Source organism: Cervus elaphus, chromosome 18 (genome assembly GCF_910594005.1).
Source record: "Cervus elaphus chromosome 18, mCerEla1.1, whole genome shotgun sequence".
NCBI classification, from domain to species: Eukaryota; Metazoa; Chordata; class Mammalia; order Artiodactyla; family Cervidae; genus Cervus; species Cervus elaphus.
The window spans coordinates 55202438-55224435 of record NC_057832.1 but is presented as its reverse complement, the minus strand read 5'-3'; the positions used below and the strand labels follow the sequence as shown (position 1 = coordinate 55224435).

Genomic DNA, 21998 nt, shown 5'->3' with positions numbered 1-21998 from the left:
TCCGGTCTCCAGTGCACTCCTGAGAGCCTGTCCAGCTTCGTGTACCCTATCGTGCCAGGACTCTGTTCTCCCTTCGTTGTCTTCCTCTCTCCTCTGATTGCTGATTTTTCCCATGGCCTTGGAGCATCACAGCTCCCCAGGAATGTCAGCACATTAAGTGCCCGTTGATCTCTCATTGGGTCTGGAGACTACCTCCTGAGCTCCTTGCTTTGGGAACTCCTGCTTAACAGAAGTGCCAGAGACACTAACAAAGGCTGATGCTGGGACTTCTTGCTTCTAGGGAATCTGGAGCAGCCTAGAAGGGGGCACATGCAGTTCTTCTGGAGGAAGAAATCTTAGAGCCATCACAGAGATCCCCATTGCCTCACATGCTTCAGGGTTGCAGAAGATAATATGTTCATATGAGAGAAGACTGGAATTCCTCTCACTCTTGTAGAATATGTAGCCATGTGGGAACTTTTACCACTAGTCCAGGCTTGGGCAATGCCTAGGATACTGGGACGGAGAAGCAGGTGGGATTGTAAAGCAGGGCTGAGGGCTCCTGGAAAAGGGTCGCGTCTGCAAAGGCTTCTTACTCAACTCTGTTTTTTCCCTTTGCCACCCCCAGGAAGTGGTCCTCCACTCTGGGTGAATATAGAGGGCCAGTCGCTCCCACCCAGCTCTTTTCCTACCTTCTCCTCCTCCTCATCTACCCCCTCCCTCCATTATGGGACCAGAAGGCTCAAGAGGACAAAAAGTTCTGACAGTGACAATGACTTGCACACAGACATATACCCCTGAAGCATCAGGGTCCGTGGGGGTGGTGTCTCTCCTTGTTTTAGCTACACTTTATTGAGGGTCAACTATGTGCCCAGGGACTAAGCTAAGCACTTTATACATATTATCTCAGTTAATAACTTCAGATATCTATCATGACCTTCATTTTACTGATTAGGAAACTGAGGCCAGAGTAGTGAGGTTTTGAGATGAACCAGGCAGGGCAGCCTCATATGCCTGACTGGGCATTGCCCTCGAGGATGTCCCAATGAGGAGGCAAGGAGGTGCAAAAGCCAGCTTTCCAGGCCGGCTACCCTTCTTCTAATGCCCACAGAATTCAGATGGCTTTCCCACCAGAATGCATCTAGCAATAGAAAAGGCAGGATTCAGATCTAGGTTTGTCTGATTTCAAAACCTGTGTTCCTAACCATTATTCTAAACTCTCTTGCAACACCCTCCGCGTTCTGTGACTTTATTAGAATGGTGATAAGGCACAGACACCCAGTTCAGCCCTACTTGTCCTCCCTGATTTGATCTCACTTGCCTCTGACCACATTTACAATTTGTCAAAGTCAGCTTGTTCATTTCTCCCCACCTCCTAAGGGAAAATCCCACATCATTCTTCCCAATGACTAATCTCCTCTGCCCTCAACTGATGGACAAGGTCTCGGCTCGTCACCCAAGTCACTGATGAAGACGTTTTAATCTTCTTGGCCAGCGATGGGTGCCTCTGAGTTCCACTAGGTACTGCTCTGGGCCAGCACAAAATCTTACTAACCAATCTTTCTTTACCTTGGCTGCCAGGGTCCCTTATCCCTAACAGCTGTGTGGTCTGACCACATTTTTCCAGCTTACGGAGGGTGTGTTATGTGGGAGGACCTCCAAAACTGCAGAGGCCAGGAGAGATTATGCCTGGTGCTTCCTCTCTGCCCACCAGGCCTTGACACTCAGCCACAAAATAATATTAGATTAATATGGTAGATTTCCTTATATCCTTTGCTCTGTGGTTGACTACCCTGTTTTCTTTTTTGCTTAACGTATTTACAAATTGGCTTTCTGAAAGTTTTCCCAGTCTTTTTCCAGATTGAAAAAAAATACTATGTATTCATGTGCCAGGATTTATGTAGCTCCTCTTGTGTCTGTTATACCAAGGCAAGACTTTATAGCTCTGTTATTTAGGCTGATTCTTACTGATTGCCTGACTTCCAGACTTTAAGAATGTCCCACCTATTTCTTCAATTTTAAAAATCTAAATTTGACATCATGTCCTGATAGCAACCCCCAAAATGCATCCAAGAGAACCAAATAGAATTCCTTCTCTGCAGACCTTTTAAAATAGGGTCAGTTTGTCTGAATTTGGGATCACTTACCTACTGTCTCTGCTTGGAAGACAAGAGGCTGGGTGAGATGACCCTTTCAAGGATTGGCCAGTAAATCAGAGATCCTCAGAATTCTGCCAGACTAGAAGCACAGGTTCATGGGTCTTTATTGAAGGACTTGGTGGGAAGAAATCAGACAGCTGAGAACTCTCATCAGACATGTAACCCACAGCACGAATACCATATGTCCTCAGGCTCCTGCCTGTCAAATCCATCTTTCCCCTGTGCTGCTAAGTGGAGCAGGGCTGGCAATGATTTCTGCAGGCCTAAAGATTTTCTAAACCATTCTTACAAGGCTTATCTGTTGATGATGAAAGGATAAATCATGATTATCAAGAAAGCAGAGCTGGCAGGAGAGCAGCTGGCCCTGTGACACGTTGGTGGCCCTTGAAATGGCATGAGAAGATTCTCCATCTCTGCTCTTTTGCAGACATCACTGGGCAGGGAGAGGAACCTACTCAGGGCCAGGAGAACCATTTTTCTTAAAGTCAGAGGACCCTCCTTGGTCCAGAAAGGTAAATTCAGACAGGCCAAGTACCCAGGAAGAAGACACAGGCAGCTGAAGCAGCACTGATAGAGCCAGCAAGGAAGGTAAGGAAGGACTGTTCTCTACTATGGGATCCCTTCTAGGGAGCTGAGACAGAGATACCGAGATAACAAGGAGGTAAGTGCTCCCAGTAGTAATAGACACAGCAGGGGGACCAGCTGCAGCCCTGAGCTCCCTGAAAGAGTTCATCCCAAGCGAACAAAACAGGCATTATGAAAGCAGCAGGGAAAGAGCGGGGACTCCTTCCCTTTCAAACATTGCTCCTCAAAGAAAGGACATGGTGGACTGATAAATGCAGCTAATTGTGAGACCTGGGGAAGTGTGTAAGTGCACACCTTAAGACTGAAAGGGAAGGAACTTGAGGGTCTTTGGTTAACCTTAGGGAGAGCCAAGCAAACAGACTAATAAATTGCTTAGTCAGTCATCTGGGTATTGCCAACCCTCCACCCCACCCAACTCCTAGCACGAAGGTGTTGGAGAGCCTATGATTTGACACAGAAAAGGAAAGAGGTGCCCAAACTGTGACAGCAGGGATCAGAATCTTTGACTTCTTTCCAGATAAAAAAAAAGTGAACCTGTTATTCAGGGTCTGTTGCCTAGGGCTGGAACACTACGTTTATTGGCTGGGAGAGGTGAGGGGAGTGAGAAGGGGGACAGTGAGAGAAAGGAGAAGATCGTCCTGAGATGACAATGCCCAGGCAGTTGTCCTCCTCACACATACAGGGGCCTGTATGTATATGAAACAGGACCTGGGGCTCTCTATAGAGTCTTATGTTAGTCAGGAGTGAGAAAAGATGGAAACTTTGGAGTTGGTTTTCAAAATTGTGAACCACCATCTTGCAATCATTTCCCTCTTTGTTCATCCATTTGGGATCTGGATGCTGTTGCCAATAGGACTGAAGAAAGGAGACTGAATGGCTGGACTGATGGCTGGCATTTGTGCTGGGATGAGACTGGTGAGGTTGTCTGGGAAGAATCTGTACTTCTCTCTCTTTTTGCTGTCTCATTTCCTCTGAGGTTGTATTCGACCCTTCCCACTATCACTGAGCTGACTGCCTCCCAGTCTTCTCTTAATTCCCAGCAGAAGTACCATCTCAGCTCAGCTAAGAAGCAGATTGCCTTGAAGGGGAAGCTCAGAGCCTTTGGGGAAAGAAGGGATAATACAGAGAAAAGGATCAGGGATGGTCGTCAGGCTCTCGTCCCCTCTGCCTATAACCCTTCTCCATTAGCTAGGGGACAACCTTAGCATTCCTATCCCATCAATCAATCTCCCTTCTCTTTCTGCTGCCAAGTGGCAACTTACATGTCTTCAGGGGCATTTACTTAGTGGCTCTGTTCCTTACTGACTCATCTGGTCTTTAGAGCTCTTTGAAACATTCTTGATCAGATTTTCTTCACTAACATCTCCCCATTCCAATCCCAGAGGACCGTGTATCAGCCTTCCCTTCTTCTTACTGCTGGGTGTTAGTTTCACATCCTGTCTCTGGGCACTGGGGTTAAAGTCCAGCTGGAGTTCTGGAAGTGCTGGCATAGAGGGTATGAGTGGACCACGCTCACACAGTGGAGAAAATCTCAAACTAGGAGATCAGTCACACACGTTGGCCGGCCTGGCATTGTTCCGGTGGCTCGACCTGGTGCATGGGACCTCGCGTGGCTGCCTTATGGGGCTCGCTGGAGCTAGACGGTAACTTCAGGGAAGAAACGCAGGCTGTGCCATGAGCATCTGGGGACCACTTGAGTCCTTTTTTATGTTTATTTCAGTTGGCACAGTTGCTCTGGATCACCCTATCCTGATATCATCTTGGTCTGTTAAGCTCATGAGTACTCAGCATGTCACTTAGACTCGTCGTGAGGCAAGAGTGGATCTGGAACGTGAAGGTCTTAGTTTCCTTTCCTGAACTCACTTGGCTTCACAGGGAAGTATATGGGAGGAGGCCACTCATGTGCTAGAGAATCTTCTCACCTGGCCACGAGGCCATGTGTGCATGTCAACACTTGAAGTTTCCCTTTTTTTCTAAATAAGTAGAAGTCAACAGGTTAGAATAAGGGTGACACATCAACAAGAGCTTTTTAAGCAGGTTCTTATATTTTTTTTAAATCAGGATATTGGAGAATAAGCTACATGAGTTTTATAATTTGTGGGATTTTTTTCCCCTAGTTTGTGCATTTAAAATTTTTTAAACTATGGTGAAACACACATAACAAAATTTTAGCCCATCTTAGCCGTGTTTAATGTACAGTTCAGGAGTGTTAAGTGTAAACAGGCTTGCAGGACTGCAACTTAACACCCACTGAACAACAGCTTCCCTGCAACCACCATTCTACTTTCAGTCTCCATGAACTTGAACTCTAGGTGCCTCGTACAATTGGAATCATGGAGTAGTAATCTTTTTCTGACTTGCTTATTTCATTTAGCGTGATGTCATCAACCTTCATCCATGTGTCAGAATTTCCTTCGTTTCTAAGGCTGAACAGTATTCCACTCTGTGTATCAACCACATTTTGTTTACCCATTCATCCACCAGTGGACATTAAAGTTGCTTCCACCTTTTGGCCATTATGAATAATGCTGCTAAGAAGAGGTATACAAATACCTCTTCACCACCCTGCTTTCTGTAATTTGTACCTTTTAAAACTGAGTGAAGGAACGAGCCTGTAAGAAGTTAGTATCCCATAGCCTTACGTATTTTACCATTTAGAAGAAGTTGGGAATGCAGCACTAATTTCACCAGGCAAGCTCTTTTGCAGCTTCTTAGTGTGTTGACTTTTCAAGGGCTTCTTGTGCTGTTCTTCAGCCATAGGATGAGTGCTTTGAGAATTGCCATTAACTAGAAAGTGGTGGCAGTGTAGCTTTATCTCAGTGATTGAGACGCTGATCAAAGACAGAACTGTCAGTAACTTGGTATCTTACTTAAAACTGCTGTTGCAGTTTCCTCTCACGTGGGGCTTGAGATCCCACCCCATGCTTCCCCAGGCCAAAAAAGCACGTGGTCTTGGGGTGAAGTCTGAGGTTTGGGAGCAGTGTGCTCCACCACTGAGTGCCCTTCTCACTGGCAAAGGCCTATAAATAACATCCGGGATCCTGTTTCAAAGTCAGAAAAGGGGCAAGGGCTAGCCACAACAACAAGGGCTGAGGGGGTTGCTGAAATAATTTCATGAACAAATTGATCAAAGAAATGATCTGCGAATGAATCTTGGAGAAGGGAGAACCAGCCAGCCGTGAGGATAGTTAAGACTCCTCCCCTGCAAAACCAGCATGTCTTTCATGCCCTTCATTGTCTGCAGGCATGTCTGAGCCCTAGTTTAGCCCATTTGGCATTCAGAGAGCTAAGTCAGCTACACTCTCAGCTCAAAGATGACTTGAGGGTGCTGAAGTGTTTGCATTCCACCCTCCTGCAAGGAGGAAAGGGAATCTAGTTCAAGAACTAAAGCAAAGCTTACTCATCTCATCTCATCCTTTCAGACCCGGAGACGGAGTCCTCCACCGCCCCCTAGACACAGGGTCTTCCAGCATGAAATGCACAGAAATTAAATGCATATCCATTACAGAAGAAATGGCAGGGAAGCAGGGCTAGAGTGACAGATTCTGAAGAGCAAACATATACCTTTGTGCTCTGTCTTCTTAAAATTCATCCTCTCACCTGCCAGCCTTGAGAATTGCCTATTTACATAACTAGCTGCCTAAAATGGAATATTAGATAATGTTCCATGGCGGCCCATCCCTGGGACATGAGTGATCCAGGAGTCCTCTGACAGCGCAGAGCATGGCCCGCTGGCCCGCAGCCCTGCCTCCATGTACTGTGAGCCTGTCAGCACTCCGAGCTGAGCAGATGTCAGGCCCGGTCGCCCGGGTGGGAGACCAGCCGAGCAGCGGGGGCGGGGACGTGATTCAGCATGCGGCTCCATGGCACACCGTCTTCAGGGACAGACTGCACCGCTTCCTGAGCTTCACAGCGGGCACCCTGTTCTGCCCAAGGTGCTGTCTTGGAGACTGCTAACAAAGGGGACTGAGGAATGGGGGAGTGACAGGATCTCTGGGGACAACTGATCCAGGAGGTAATCAGTCAGCACTGATGCCATCCCTGGCACCATGCCAGGCTCGCCTCGCCGTCGGTCTTTTCTGAGGCATGCATCTCCCTCCCATCAAAACTGGAATCCTGCTGCTCGCTTATAGGAGGAGTATAAATAAGTGATAAGGAAGTGTCCTGATAACGATAAGCAGGGATATCGTCTCAGCAGACCAGATGTATCAAAGAAGGCAATTGTGTGTGTGTTTGTTCATTTATTTTTCAGTGTTCCGGTTCCCGTAGTCAGTTTAGAGAAAATTCCTAACCTAGTGAAGGCAGATGGTGCCAATGTCAAAATGAACTCTACGACCACTCCTGCGGTCCCCTCGTGCTCCACCTCATCCTCTGCCGTCTCCACCCCGCCTGTCATTAAGCCGGTCTTGATGTCCAAGTCAGTGCCACCTTCCCCAGAGAAGATCTTAAATGGCAAAGGAATTTTGTCCACCACCATAGACAAGAAACACCAAAACGGCACCAAAAACAACAGCAAGCCTTACAGGAGACTTTCAGGTACGTGTCTGTGTTCTTTGAGTCTGGCTCATGATCAGACTACAGCTGAGTCGCGTCCAGAACTAGGGAGTGATGTGATCTTAATAATTGAGCAGGTCTGTTTCATTTTAAGGGGATCACGGAGTTTACCTACAAACAGGAACTCCCATCTCAAAACGCAGGGGAGAACTGATTCTCTTAATCCAGGGCCAGACTGATGATGGCTGGGCTGAGTTAGTTCAGCACTTATCGGGAGTTATCCTGGTGTTCCCAAGGCAGGGCACTCTGCACCCCCACAGCATTCTGTGGGTTCGGAGGGTTTTGTCCTTGCTCTGACCGGATAAACCGCCCCTAGATTCTGAAAAGTCTCAGGGCTGTGGCCTTGGACAGCCCACTGTGATATCTCCCGGTAGCTGAGGGCAGGCTTGGGGCAGTCACATTGGTGCTGTCTGCCCATCTCCAACCTTTGGTCTCATTGGTTTCCAGGTTCATTCTGTGGTCTGGGGCTACAGATGCCTTTCCCACATAAGCAGACTGGAATTCCCACTTAGGAACACTCAGACTGGCATAGCAGATGGGTGCTGAAGGGTCTGTCTGCAATCTACTTGGTTGTCAGAGTAGGCACTCAGGAGCTACCCAGAAAGGTGCACGTGGCCAGTCCTTAAGTCAGTGGTTGGCCCTTGGGTCCCCCAAGTGGATGGTATTTGCTTTGGGTTTGTTGTGAAAGGAAATCTGGCAGTTTTACTTTCTCCAAAAGATCAAGAAAAGCTATAAATTTTATAACTTCTTCACACACCCTGGGCATTTATCAGGTGTTAACCAGAAGAAAGAAAATATAGTTGACCCTTGAACAACGCAGGGATTAGTGGTGCCAACCCTCCATGCAGTTGAAAATCCCCACATGGTTTCTAGTAGGTCTTCTGTGTATGCAGTTCCTCGTATTTGCAGGTTCAACCAACCTCCAGTCATGTAGTACTGCAGTATATACTATTAAAAAATATCCGTGCACAGTCCAAACCCAAGTTATTCAGGGGTCCACCATACAGAGAAAACTGCCCTGTGAGAGAGAAGCTGTGTCCTCTGGCGTGAGCATAATTTCTAAGTGCCCCCAAGAATTGTGGGTCATTTTTATTCTTTACTTTGTATTTATCTGTATTTCAGATTTTCTCTTACGTTTGTAACTTTTAAAAAGTCTGGGTCTGAAAAGTACCTTGCGCCCAAAGCATTCAAATGACACAGTTATATTACCCTGAAAATCTCTCCATGTCCTAGTCAACCACTGTCCCACAAGAAAGGCAGAGCCTGGCCCTGTCTTTGAGGGTGGGGGCCTCTCTGTGTGGACAGAGCCCCATGCACCTAGCTCTCTTCCTGCAGAGAAAGGTCACTGTCACTCTGCAGAGGAGGTGGCGTCCCTGAATGAGCTGGTGGATCTGTCTGGGAGCAGTGAGGCTGGGCTCCCTCGTCCTGGCAGAAGCATGACTGTGGCTTCCAGCCGGCACCTTAATCTGAAGTTGTTTGGGGATTTTTTTGTGTGTGTTTGTTGGTTTTGCATTTTGTTGGTGGTTTTGTCTCATTGGGTCTTTTGCTTATTTCTCTCTCGCTTTCACATTTGGCAGCCAGCTCCTGCCCCCAGCCAAACAACCTGTTCAGTTCCAGGCCAACACGAGTGCTGGTGTGGATCTGGGTACAGGGCTGACTCCACCAGGCCCAAGGGAAGGAACTCTCACCAGGCGGCCTGGGGCCTGGCGCCCAGACCCTCCTTGGTGGGCAGAGAGGGCTCATAAGAAGCAAACATCTCCAGGCCTAACAGTTTTCTCTTCTTAAAAAATGAAGCTTAAGAAAAGAAGACAAAAGCAAAAGAAAGGGGCAGGATGCATTTTGATAGCCAAGCAGGAGATCTGTCTTGGATATGAGAATGGTTTTATTGCAAACATCATCATCACCACTGTTGCAACCATCCCACAGCTCCCAAACCTTCTTCTAGAAATAGAATGCATTCATTTATTATGGTCAGATTTTACTCCAGCAAGTTCAGACAGTTTTTCAGGCAAGATAACCTCTTTATAGCTTGCAGCCATTGGAGGCCCTGAAGGAGACATGCCTCCAAGTTTATACATGCCCCTCCACCCACCCATCCACCTCCCCACGCACCTGCACTGCTGCCCATCTCTGTGAATGCCCAGAAGAACTGTGTCATTCCTGCCCTGCAGGACTCAGGTGTTTGCTGGGTGTCTTCCGGAAATGGCACGGGCCATCAAGAGGTGGAACTGTAAAGCTTGCAGTGTCTTTAAGAGGTTGTCTCACAACCCTCCATTTTCTAGGGGAGGAAAACATTTTTGTAGCCCAGAAGGAAGAAGGATCCAAAATGAGCATAAAAAGAGTAAGTTCCCTAGAAGTCACCTCGACAGGGGCCATCAGGACTCCAGTGGGAAGGCAGGAGCTGGGGAAAGCCTGCTTCCCTCAACCATCCTTGGTGGCAAGGGGACCGCTTGCCCGGCTCACTCCCTTCTGGAGCACCAGGCTCCAGGCTGGGGGCAGAGCAACTGTGAGGCCATCAGGCCCTGCCCTTTACACCTGCAGGTTCAGCCTCAGCATAAAGTCCACACCTGCCCCTGTCTACATGTTCCTGAATCGGGGAAATCCAAGCAGCAAGGCTGCATGGAATGCCTTGTGCTGAGGACTTTCCAAAGCATGAGAGAGGCCGGTCACACTGACATGTCAAGGAATAATTTCCCACTCAAATGGCTCAAACTATTGAGCCATTTGTGGGAGGGCAGTGTGGGAGAGTGATGTATTCCTGGAGCTACCCCAGGGGAGAAAGTGGCCCCAGGGCCTTCCAGTGACTCTGCCCCGTCTGCAGCCAGCTTTGCCCAGAGGTGCCTGGGGAGACGGTTGGAGTGAAATAAAGCCTGAGAACCACGTGGCCCCTTTCCCTCTGCTGCCCACCCGCCCTCTCCCCTTGTGCATTCCCATCCCTACCACATCCCCACCAAAGCTGGACGTGGGAACTCTTGGGTTCAGAGAGAAGCGCCATCTTCCCCCAGCGGTTCTGGAAGCATTTTAGCAGCCGGTTGGAGGGGAAAAAAAAAACAACAAAACAGATTGCCTGACAATGTCTCACTTGTTGGTGCAAATGTGCATTTTTTAAAAAATGTAGTCTTAATGCCAAATCCTATTTAGTCTCCTTTTTTCTTATATTTTTTGTTTGTTTCTTAAACCAGAGAGAGAATTTGACCCAAATAAACACTGTGGAGTATTGGATCCCGAGACAAAGAAACCTTGCACAAGATCCCTCACCTGCAAGGTATTTCTCTTTCCATAAAAAATACTTCCTGCTCTCGCTGGGGCCTTTGTCGAAATGTTTGCATGCCACTCTCTGCACACGGCAGGGTGTGGAGCCTCGACACGACCCCCAGCTGCTCTTTGTAAGGGAAATGCTTTCTTCTCTTCCATGGTAGCAGAGTGCCTGCCTCAAGCTGGCTGGCTTTTTAAGAAGGAGAAAAAAAAAAAAAAATAGGCTTCCCCTGTTACTTGTGAGGCCAGACAGTAAATTGTATTTATAGGCGCTCACAGGCGGTTCTAAACCCTGCTACGTTTTAATGTATGCAGGAGCAGCACGGCGGCGGCGGCGGCGGCGGCGGCAGCGCCCTGAAAGGCAGCCCCAGAGGGGAGGACGAGCCGCCGCGCCCCTGATCCGGCCGCAGCGGGGTGGCCGGGGGACAGCTGACCCGAGGCGGCCACCCGTGGGTAGCCCCCAGCCCCGTATTTCATGCTGAACTGCTAGTGCCTCTCGGGATGGAGGCCGTGGCCCTCTCTGCTTGGTGTCTCTGTGTGTCTGGGCCAAAGCGAGCCTCCCACCTGCACCTGGATTAACTCCAGCGCGCCCTCACCGGTGCCTGTCGTCAGGGAGGTCCTCAGGGGTTCAGCGCTGAAGCTCGTCATCTTTGGCCATTTTTCGGAGGAAGCTTTGGCTCCTTAACGCCAGGAGCGTAGGGCACGGTTGCGTTTTGTGTGGTCTCTGCCTCTTCCCAGCCGCAGAACAGGAGCTGTTGCCTTGAAGTTGACTTTTCAAGCACCTCTAAATTCCCATGAATTGCAGTTTCTGAAATGGAGGGCCTGGGGAAGCAGGTTTATGTGCTGATCAAAGAGGCTGTGCTTTCCATCTCTCTTCTCCTTAGACTCACTCACTAAGCCATCGGAGGGCAGTCCCAGGCCGGAAGAAGCAATTTGACCTCCTCCTGGCGGAACACAAAGCCAAGTCCCGGGAAAAAGAAGTTAAAGATAAAGAGCATCTCCTGACTTCGGCAAGGGAAGTACTTCCCAATCCCCCCGGGCCGGCGCACGACTCACTGCCGGGACCTTCAGGGAGCTCGGGCCCAGAACCTAAAGTCGCGTCCCCTGCAAAATCCAGGCCACCCAACTCTGTGCTTCCTAGGTAAGTGCCCCCTCGGCGATGGAAGCCTTGAGTCCATGGCCAGTGACTGCCTGCCTGGGTTGAGTGTGGTCTGATCACCTGTGAAACGGGAGTCATCATGGTCCTACCTAGGGAGGCGGTTGTGAACTTGAAATGAGAGAATGGGTGTGAGGGGCTCAGTCCAGTGTCTGCCACGTAGTGTTCGGTGGATTTTATTGCTGTCACCATTGTCGTGCTCACTGTGGTCATCGTTGCCATCACTGTCATACCTCATAACAGACCCAAATCCGACAGCATGTGTTTTCACAGAGCAAGAGCCAGCTGGAAATAAATACCTGAAAGTGACACTCAGCCACCAGGCAACTTCCTGGTTGGGGTTTGTTTGGTTTGGTGTTTTTTTCTTTTTTTCAATAAGTAACTTTATTTAATTTATTTATCTATTGGCCACACTGTGCAGCATGTGGGATCTTAGTTCCCTGACCAGGGATTGAACCTGTGCCCCCTGCATTAGAAGCACAGAGTTTTAACCACTGGACTACCAGGGAAATCCCATGGTTGCCTGGGTTTTTAGATTAGAGGGAAGCCTTGTGGAGGGGAGGGGAGTCAGCACAGCAGCAGAGCCCATTTGTTACAATATTTTGTGAATTTTCCCCACAACTCTCCAGTGGTCAGGGTGGAGGGAAATTTGGTGTGATGGAGCTGTCTGTCCTTAAATTTCCCTTCACACCAAGAAAGCTCAGCCACTTCTTTGAGATTTTACTTGGTTGTCCTGGGAGGAAATGAAAGAATAGAAAACAGAGGATACAACATTGTAAGTCAACTATACTTCAATTTTCCAAAAAAAAGAAAAGAAAAGAAACCCACTTGGATTTAGAGTGATTTAAGATCCACATGTGTGTGCTTTGACAGCCAGTGGAGTGCCATATTGAGCCACAGACAATTTCCAGGTGATAAGACTGGGAACCCTAAATATTTGAGTGCTTGCTCCATAAGCAAGGTACTATGTTAGGTACTCTCAGGCAGGGGCACAGAGATTAGTGAAACTAGATCCTGCTTTTCAAGAATTTAGAGTTCAGAAGATAAGACTCAAATATCCACAACATCATGAAAGGGAAACATTAATAATACAATATAAGTGCAGAGACTGGTAACCTCTGATGATTTTTAATGCACACACTGTGAGTCTCAAAGAGTAGTTGTCCAGTCAGCAAGCAGGCATGAAAAGAATGGAGTTATAGAAGAAGAGGATAGAATTTATTTTTAAGTAAAAGCAAATATTTGATGACAGTTGTTACTGACCTACCAGGATGTCTTGTGCCTTCCACTTTGGTGCAAACCTGACCAGTTTGACAGCCAGAGGCCTCCTCTGGAATCATCAACCTTAGCCTCAGACATTTGGGAAGATGGAGTCAGACAGAGTCAGCACCCACACATCCCCATCATCATAACCACTGTCGAGCCATTGTCGTCATCCATTTACTTGCCACTTTCCTTTCCACCCCTCATTTTGCAGGATCCTTTTATAATGACTTCTCACTGTAATGCCAGATGTTGGTGAAGGAGATTGCCCCTGCTTTAGAGTCTAGGAGACAGTTCTGCTGCAAACTTCTGGACAGGGCTTCAGTTCCATATATACTAGCTTTCACACTTCTTGGTGGCAATGGAACTGTTTTATTCCCATAAAACCTTTCATGGTACCTGATATAAAAGCAAACCTGCCTCCACCTGAAGCCATCTCAATCCTGCTTTCATCACACATGTACCCAGAACCCACTGCCCATCCAAGGGATCACCTCGGATTCAGGGAATCCCTGAGAGCTTCAGGGAACCCCACTTTGTGTTTATTTTATTTACTTATTTCTGGCTGTGCTGGGTCTTCATTGCTGCGTGGGCTTTTCTCTAGTTGTAGCAAATGAAGGCTACTCTCTAGTTGCGGCGTGTGGGGTTCTCATCGTGCTGGCTTCTCTTACTGTGGAGCACGGGCCGTAGGGTGTGCGGGCTTCAGTAGTTGCAGTTCCCAGGCTCTAGAGCTCAGTCTGGATAGTTGTGGAACACAGACTTAGTTGCTTCATGGCGTGTGGGAATCTTCCTGGACCAGGGATCAAACCCATGTCTCCTGCACTGGCAGGCGGATTCTTTACCACTGAGCCGCCAGGGAAGCCCCTGAAAATTCTCTTTTATTATACATTGCTCCATCAATTTTGACCGATGCAGGCACTTCACACCCAAGCAGTGGTACCTGGCTTAGCAGTGAAACCAGGGACAGCCGTTAAAAAATGAAAACAGGCAACCTTAAGAGTTGCTTCTTTCTGTTTCTTTTTGTTTTAATTTTCAGGGGAATATTTGTCAATAGAGAAATGCCAGGTGTTTATTTTCTTTTAGGGAAACAGAAGAAAGAGAGGGTGAGGTTAATCAGCAGAAAGAATGTCTCTGAAAGGAAAGGGGAGGCCAAGGAGCACGTTACAAATGTTGGTAAGAGAATAGTTTTTGAGGATGCTTTTCAAGGCACCAGAAGACTCGGGTGAACTCTGTTCCAAAGTTAGTAGGAAATAACGTTCTCTTTCAATTGTTTTAGGTTCAAACAAGACCCCATGCTATCAGAGATCGAAAAGGCATGATCAGAAGTTAATGTACTCACATAAGACTTAAAACCATTATTTCCCTCATACTGATGATATAATAGATATTTCAATCATACTCATTATCTGTAATTGACCAAAAGAATGACTCATGAGTGGAATTATGGTAATCCCTTCCCAGTTGTGAATTTCTCTTGTAGGAAATGCTAACAATGTGTGCATTTACTTCTTAAACATCATTTTGGTAACCTTGAAAATATTCCAGTTCTCATATTTTTGAGTTGCAACCCATTCTTGTAAGGGGTTTCTAAAAGAGGAACTTGAGCCTAGGATTAGAAGAGTAAAAGTCAGCTAGCAAGGGTTGGAATAGGATTGGATAGTGCAAGAATCGACTCCTTGTCTGCTGACTGAATGAACGTGGTCGTCTCTCAGCCTCTCTGGCCTCAAACTGCTCATCTGTCAAATGGAGCTAAGGAAAATTCAGTGAGAGTATCAAGCTCATAATAAGCACTCAGTTGACGGTAGCTGGTAGGAAGGGCCATGGTAGTCAGTGGGAAAGCAGTGGGAGCCAGTGAAGGCCTAGGCAAGACCTGGTTTCCATTCACCCATCCTCCTGGCCTCTGTCCCTCAATCTGGGGGTCCTTGGATAACATACCTATATGCTCTACTTTCCTGCCCCCAACTCTAAGGGAACACCTTGCTTTCCCCACAGAGCCCAAGGGCTGTGGCTAACCAGGCCAACCAAAGCCATCAGGACTCTTTGGAAAGGCAGGGGGAGGTGCAGAGGGTTGAGCTGGGCTCTAACAAGACAGGCTTTGGCCCCCAGGAGGGACAAAAAGTCAGCTGTGGAGGTCAATGCTGACAAGGTCTGGGCACCTTCCCCTCTGTCTCATAAATGAACACATATCTCACCCTAAAGTATACAATGGCAAACACCAATGAATCTCAGACTGACAAAGGCAGCGGGGAAAGAGTCAGAAGGTCCTAGAAACCTGAGAAGGGGCAGAAGTGAGTCTGCAGTGAAAGCTACTTCAGTTCGTGACTCATTGATAGTATAATCACCGAAGTGGAAACCATTTCCCTCCTTGACTTAGGTTTGTCCCTGGGCTTTTCCTACCCATTTCTCAGTAGTTCAGGCTTTAAAGTCAAGCAGACAGACCAAGTCTCATTTCCACTTTTTATTAGCTTGGCAACCAGTGTCCTCATCTGAGAAATGTAGGTCATAGTTACACACGCCTAAGGCAGTGGGTAGCTCTGATGAGAAAATATATGTGACGTGCCTACACATATCATGTGTGTGTGTGCTTAGTTGTGTCCCACTGTTTGTGACCCCATGGACTGTAGTCCACCAGGCTCCTCTGTCCATGGAATTTTCCAGGCAAGAATACTGGATGAATTGCCATTTCCTACTCCAGGGGATCTTCCTGACCCAGGTATCGAAACGGCATCTCTTGTGTCTCCTACATTGTCAGGCTGATTCTTTACCACTAGGGACTCAGTTAAGGTCAGTTTCCTTCGTGCTCTTCCCCAAAGCACTCGACTGATGCTCCTGCTTCCTCAGAGTGGTAGGGGTGGGGACTTTAAATTTCCCTGAGGGGAATTGGACAGAGACCATCATCATATGCACTGTCTTTAGACCAGACTGGTAAGTGGAGAGGGAAGGTGTGATGTAGTGCTGAGGAAGAAAGGTTGGACAGCAGTTTAACACACATGCTAGACTTTTTCCACACTTTCTCATGGCCAGTAGCCCTGTTTCCCATCACCCTCACCAACCCTTGGCTTTTCAGAGACACAGGCTGCTTCCAGCACACTCCATCCCTCCAAGTTTCACCCTGAAGGGCAGCAGTCAGAGCTGGAAGGAGGTCTTGAAAGCATCCACTACTCCGTAATTGACAGGAGGGTGCCCGCACCCTGAGTGACACAGGCCTGGAAAGGAAAAGATTCAGAGCCCCCTCTTCGTACACGGGCACACATATGCCTGGCATCCTTCCTTCATGTTTCTCTCTTTGCTCTCAGAGCTGCTTTTGCTCTGGAACTCGCAGTTTTCATGCTCCATGAATCTCCATGATTCTCCTTCCCTCGCCTCCTCTCTTTTGTCTGGCAACTGGAATTTACTAATTTTTTTTTTCCTTTTTGGCCATGCTGCATGGCATGTGGGATCTTAGTTCCCTGACCAAGGATCAGACCCATGCTTCCTGCAGTGCAAGCATGGAGGTTTAACCCCTGGACCACCAGGGAAGTCCCGGAACTTACTACTGAGTGTTTCAACCACTAGAAAAGGGTTTTTCTCTTTTTAGAAATATATATATATTTTTTAATTGTTAACTCTTTTATTTTTATTTATTTTATTTTTGGCTGTGCTGGGTCTTTTTGTTGCTTCCAGAAGGCTTTCTGTAGTCACAGCAAGCCAGGGCTTCTCTTGTTGCTGAGCATGGGCTCTAGGCATGACAGCTTCAGTAGTTGGGGCATATGGGTTCGGCAGTTGTGACTTGAGGGGCTTAGTTGCCCCTCGGCATGTGGGATCTTCCCTGACCAGGGATCAAACCTGTGTCCCCTGCATTATGTAGGCAGATTCTTAATTACTAGACTACCATGGAAGCCCCCAGATTTTTTTTTTTCCCTTAATGAAACTTAATTTTTTGGTGTTGGAGAAGACTCTTGAGAGTCCCTTGGAGTACACAAAGGTCAAACCAGTCCATCCTAAAGGAAATCAGTCCTGAATATTCATTGGAAGGACTGATGCTGAAGCTCCGATACTTTGGCCACCTGATGCGAAGAACTGACTCATTGGAAAGACCCTGATGCTGGGAAAGATTGAAGGCAGGAGGAGAAGGGGACGACAGAAGATGAGATGGTTTGATGGCATCACCGACTCAATGGACATGAGTTTGAGCAAGCTCTGAGAGCTGATGATGGACAGGGAACCCTGGCATGCTACAGTTCATGGGGTTGAAAAGAGCCAGACATGACTGAGCGACTGAACTGAATATAGACACGTTGTTCAAAAACCAAATAGTCCTAAAAGAGTGAAAAACAGTAATTCCTGCCATCCTGGGGCTCACTTTACCCTTTCTGGGTTAGATCACCCTTTTTCCAGGGCTCCTTGCTGCCTCCTCGCTTGGTTTGCTCCTTTATTTGATGAAGTGTTTTCTCCATTAGCGTGCTGTGAAAAGGGACATGGGAAGTCAATTTTTAGAATCCTTATAAATAAAAAAAAAAAAATGTTTTTATAAAATAAAATAAAAATGTTTTTATTCTACTCTCACACAGCAGCAGCAGCACACTTAATTGATCATCTCCCTGAATATATAAGTGGGTTGAAAACTATTTCCCTACAGAATTTTGAGAGCAGTTTTTCCATTGACTTTGGCATCAAAGATCTTTATTGAGAAGTTCAGTATCATTCTGATTCCATTTTTGATTTCTGAAGCATGGGGCTCTGAAAGTTCCCAGGGATCACCCTTGATATAGGTCTTTTTTCATTCATTGTGCTGGGGACTCAGTAGATCCTTTAAATCTGGAAACACCTGTTTGTGGGATATTTTCTGTTCCATCCTAAATAATTTTATTCCTGCTGTTAGCTTTATTCTCTTTAACCTCCTATTAGCTGGGTGTTGGACCTTTTGCTCTGATCTTTTTATTCTCTTACCCTTTTGTCCTGTTTTCTCTCAATCTCTTGTTCCACTGTCTAAAAGACTTTTTTTTTACTTTACCTTTAAAACTGTATATCACATAATTTATGATTTGCTTGTTATATTTTAGGATCTGGTTCTGATTTTTACTTTTTCTTTCTTTTTTTGATGGCACCATGTGACATGCAGGACCCTCATTCTCTGACTAGGGGAACATTGCCCTCTGCAATGGAAGTGTGGATTCTTAACCATTGGACTGCCAAGGAAGTCACCAGGATCCAATTCTTTTTATCTGATTGCTTTTTATAATATCCTACAAGATACCATCTTTTGCAGAAGTGATACCATTCTGATGTCTCTGAAGATAGGCTTCTTGGTTTTCTTTCTTTTTCTCTCTTATCTTCATTTCCCCCAGGTTTGTTTCACGTATGTGTTTATGTGTTTGATGCTTGGTTGGTCAGCCTAATGTTGGAGATTGTTTCAGGAATGTTTGGTGATTTCTAACCATTCATTTTAAAAGAAAGACTCTAATAAGCTGATTGGAGGTCTGTGTGTGGGACTGTCAACCATAAGGTTATCACATCACCAGCCAGCCTTTTGTTGATATTTATGCAAAGTGTGGAAGCCTTTTCTCTGCGACCATTAAATTTCCCAAGGGAAGAATCCTGCCTGCTGATGTGCCGGGCAGTAGGCATTCCGGGAGTGCCAGTTAACGATCTGACCAGGGACAGCCCACAGTCCCCCTTTTTCTAGCCCGGTGCTCCCTCCTAGTCTCTGCTGGTGGCCCCCTGTCTGGAATCTCAGTTCATTTTCTCTGAGAGTTGATTGGAGGGGGAGCGGGCAGGTGGGGCAGTGCTAAGTCATCTGGCTATGTGAGGAGTGATGACCTGTGGGTCCAACAACCCAGTATCAAGCCTTTCAGTTCTCCTGCTATTTTCAGTCCTCACCTCATCTGTGACTTTTGCAGCTCTAGCTGCTCATGGTGCCCTGCTTATCAGGGTTCTGTGGTAGCTCAGCTTCTTTCCCATTAGTTAACATTCTCCAGTTACAGTCTGTCTCCTAAAAACAGGGTAAAATCTCTTGTTCACACTTGTTGGGACACTTCAAGTGCAAGTTACAAAAAAACCTTGCTTACTAACCACTTCAGTAACTAGGAAATTTCTTACTGCTGGTGACAGGAAGTCCAGAGGTGAACAGGCACCAGTCCCCAGAGATCAGGGCTTGGCTGTCCTTCTCTGCCCTTTTATTCCACCCTCTTCAGTCTTTCGGCTCCATCTTCAAAGTCTGTAGCAAGATGGCTGCAGCACATCCAGAAGAGCCAAGGTCCAGGTGAAGATGGAAACCAGCTTTTCTTTGCAAAGAAAAATCTTTTTTAGGGGCATTAAGGACCTTGTGGTGCAGCCATCACTACCATGCATCTCCAGAACTTTTTCATCTTTCAGTCCTGAAACTCTGTACCGTTAAACACTCAAGTCCCCATTCCCAGCACCTGGTATAACCACCGTTCTACTTTCTGCCTCTGAATTTCACTGTGGTAGATACCTTGTTTAAGTGGAGTCATACAATAGTTGTCCTTTGTGACTGGCTTATTTCACTTAGCATAATGTCTTCAAGGTTCATCCATGCATATACCAGAATTTCCTTCCCTTTTGAGACTTAACTAATATTCCATTGTATGGACATACCATGTTTTGTTTATCCGTTCATCTATCAATTTTTTTTCCACCTTTGTGGCTTTGTTTTTATGTGACTGTGCTTTGGGGATCTGGTTTGAACTCAGGTATTTGACACCTAGAAAGATTTCAAAACAACAGAAGTGTCCAAGGTGAAAATGAGGGAGAGAAGAGAGGTATATGAGTAAAAGCCCCTTCATGTTACTTGAAGGGGCAACTTTCAAAGCAGAATGCAGAAAACCTTTCTTTGTTTTTTTTTTTTTTTAAGATCCTGAGGATTTCCCTAGCAGTCCAGTGGTTAAGACTTTGCCTTCCAATGCAGGGACTGTGAGTTCAATCCCTGGTCATGCAGGAGCTAAGAATCCCACCCACCTGCCTCATGGCCAAAAAACCAAAACATAAAACAAAAAATATTGTAACAAATTCCATAAAGTCTTTAAAAATGGCCCACATAAAAAAAAAAAAAAAAAATCCTGATTTTTTTTTTTTTTTTCCTCTAAAACTTCTTTTTCTCCCTGACTGTCTCCCTGGTCAATCAAAACAACTAACAACTAGCTTTGACCATTCTTCTGACTCTTCTCCTGATGCGGAGGTGTGTTTTCTTTTGTTTCGCACTGCTTAGAAAGCCTTGGTACTGCCTCTTACTGTGACACTGCTTTTCTATAAGCTTAGCCATGACTGGGATGAGATCTGTTGGATTGTTTATACACATGGAATTAATTCGCTCTTTCATTGAGAAACATATTTCTTCAACACCTACTGTTGAATCAGCCATGCCAATCTGTGGGTCTAGTGGCTTGTCAAAAATTAAATAGAAACATTCACCCTCAGAAGATACAATTAAACTACATGTGACTTGATATTAAGAAACAGGCTTGGCTTCAGGGTGAGGAAATTGTGGTCCCATCTGGGACAAAACATTTTTTCGTGTAGGTATGGGAACACCGTCATAAAGTCATAGTTCAGTAGCTGTGTTTGTAAGGCTGTCTTTCATCATCACTGACATTTTGTTGACTGATTTGAGCTTGTTTATCTGGTTGATCTTCCCATCACCGTCTGCTTTCAGAGAGAAGCAACTGCAGGGCAACTGTAAATTCCTTACATGCAAATGAATGAATAGTTGTAACTGAATTTATAGATGACTAGTTTTAAGTTGAATTAATTCTCTGCCACACGAGTTTGTTTTTTGTATTTTCTGTTCTGCTTACACTGTTGGAGTTTTCCCTGGTGCCCGCATTCAGGCAGGGCAGTCTCAGCTCCACCTGATCGCGTAGAGAGCTGGTCACTGCCTCCCCTCTCAGCCTGAATTTTTCCCTTGTGCAGGTCTGTCATCGACCTGCCTTCCTTAATGTACCGGGAAGGCTAATTGGTCTGATTCTGAGCTCCGTGAAACTGGGTGGGTCTGTTTCCCTCAGAAAAGTTTATTCTGTTTGCTTTCTCTTGCCCTTAGACCATCTTCTGCAAATAGCATAAGCAGCAGCACGTCTTCAAATCACAGTGGCTACACTCTGGAACCCCCTCTGCCCCCAGTTGGAGGTGACCTCGCCAGCCGACTGTCGAGTGATGAAGGGGAGATGGACGGAACCGATGAATCCGAGAAGCTATTAGACTGTCATTTCTCTGCCCACCACCCCAGACCTCTTGCGGTAGGCCTCTTTCTGTTTCCATCCCGGCATTTCTTTCTCCCCGCGCTTTGTGGTGTTTAGGGGACTGCATCCTCTGATAGCATCCTTCCTAAGCAGAGGCCTCCAGGACAGTGTTTTTTGAAAGGGCTTTCCCTGAGGTTGAATGATTGCCTTAGAAATCCCCTTGAAAATCACAGAAGGAAAGGTGAGGGCACCCAGCTGATCATAAACCTTTAAGCACCTGAGTATTTATGCTGCACCTTGAAGTGATAATGCTTGAGAAACGGTGTTCATAGAAGAGCACTGGGGAGCTGACCTTCCTGCCTTGCCCATCTGAAAGGCAGCCTCTGATTTCAAGAATCAGTCTGGTGCACCTGCTTTGGGAACTGTCTGTCTGAGCAATGTGCCAGGTGCCAGCCCTGGCTGGTTTTCTTCCCTGTTGGTTCTGAGTTTTATTGTTCTTAGTAGGTGTGACCATATGGCACAAAACTCATGTGTGTGTGTGTGTGTGTGTGTAGGAAAGAAGGAAGCATTTCATGTCAGCATGAAAGCAGGTTAATGAAAAGGTCAGTTTCTCCCCAGCTCCTTGGAAGAGTCCACTTTAACAATTCAGAAGGTCATTGAAATCCAGGTGGGAGGTATAAGGAAGCATCAGCTGGAAGCTTGTTTACGTTGGCCCTGTGAGCACTTAAAAAAGGAATGCCTGGTGCTATCATCAACAGAGCCGAATTCAGGGAGGCCAGAAACATGGGACCCCCATAGCTGCTTTGCTCTGGTCCCAGCGTGAAGCCTTCAAGGTTAGCTCTGACTGTCCTGGGATCGCATGAACTATGTAGG

The 21998-nt window shown here is 46.6% G+C and overlaps 1 protein-coding gene and 1 non-coding gene across 8 annotated transcripts in view; one reads left to right on the top strand and one right to left on the bottom strand.

Moving 5' to 3' along the window:
* ATXN7L1 (ataxin 7 like 1) overlaps positions 1–21998 on the top strand; it is a 252909-nt gene that overhangs the window by 215183 nt on the left and 15728 nt on the right. For all 7 annotated transcript variants that reach the window (XM_043873156.1, XM_043873157.1, XM_043873159.1 and 4 more), the window contains 4 exons: positions 6976–7259; positions 10460–10542; positions 11417–11673; positions 20987–21182. In XM_043873156.1, coding sequence (XP_043729091.1) covers positions 6976–7259; positions 10460–10542; positions 11417–11673; positions 20987–21182 — 820 coding nt within the window. The remainder of the gene's footprint in view (positions 1–6975; positions 7260–10459; positions 10543–11416; positions 11674–20986; positions 21183–21998) is intronic.
* TRNAR-UCU lies at positions 12125–12197 on the bottom strand. Its single transcript has one exon. It is a non-coding gene; the product is annotated as a tRNA-Arg (tRNA).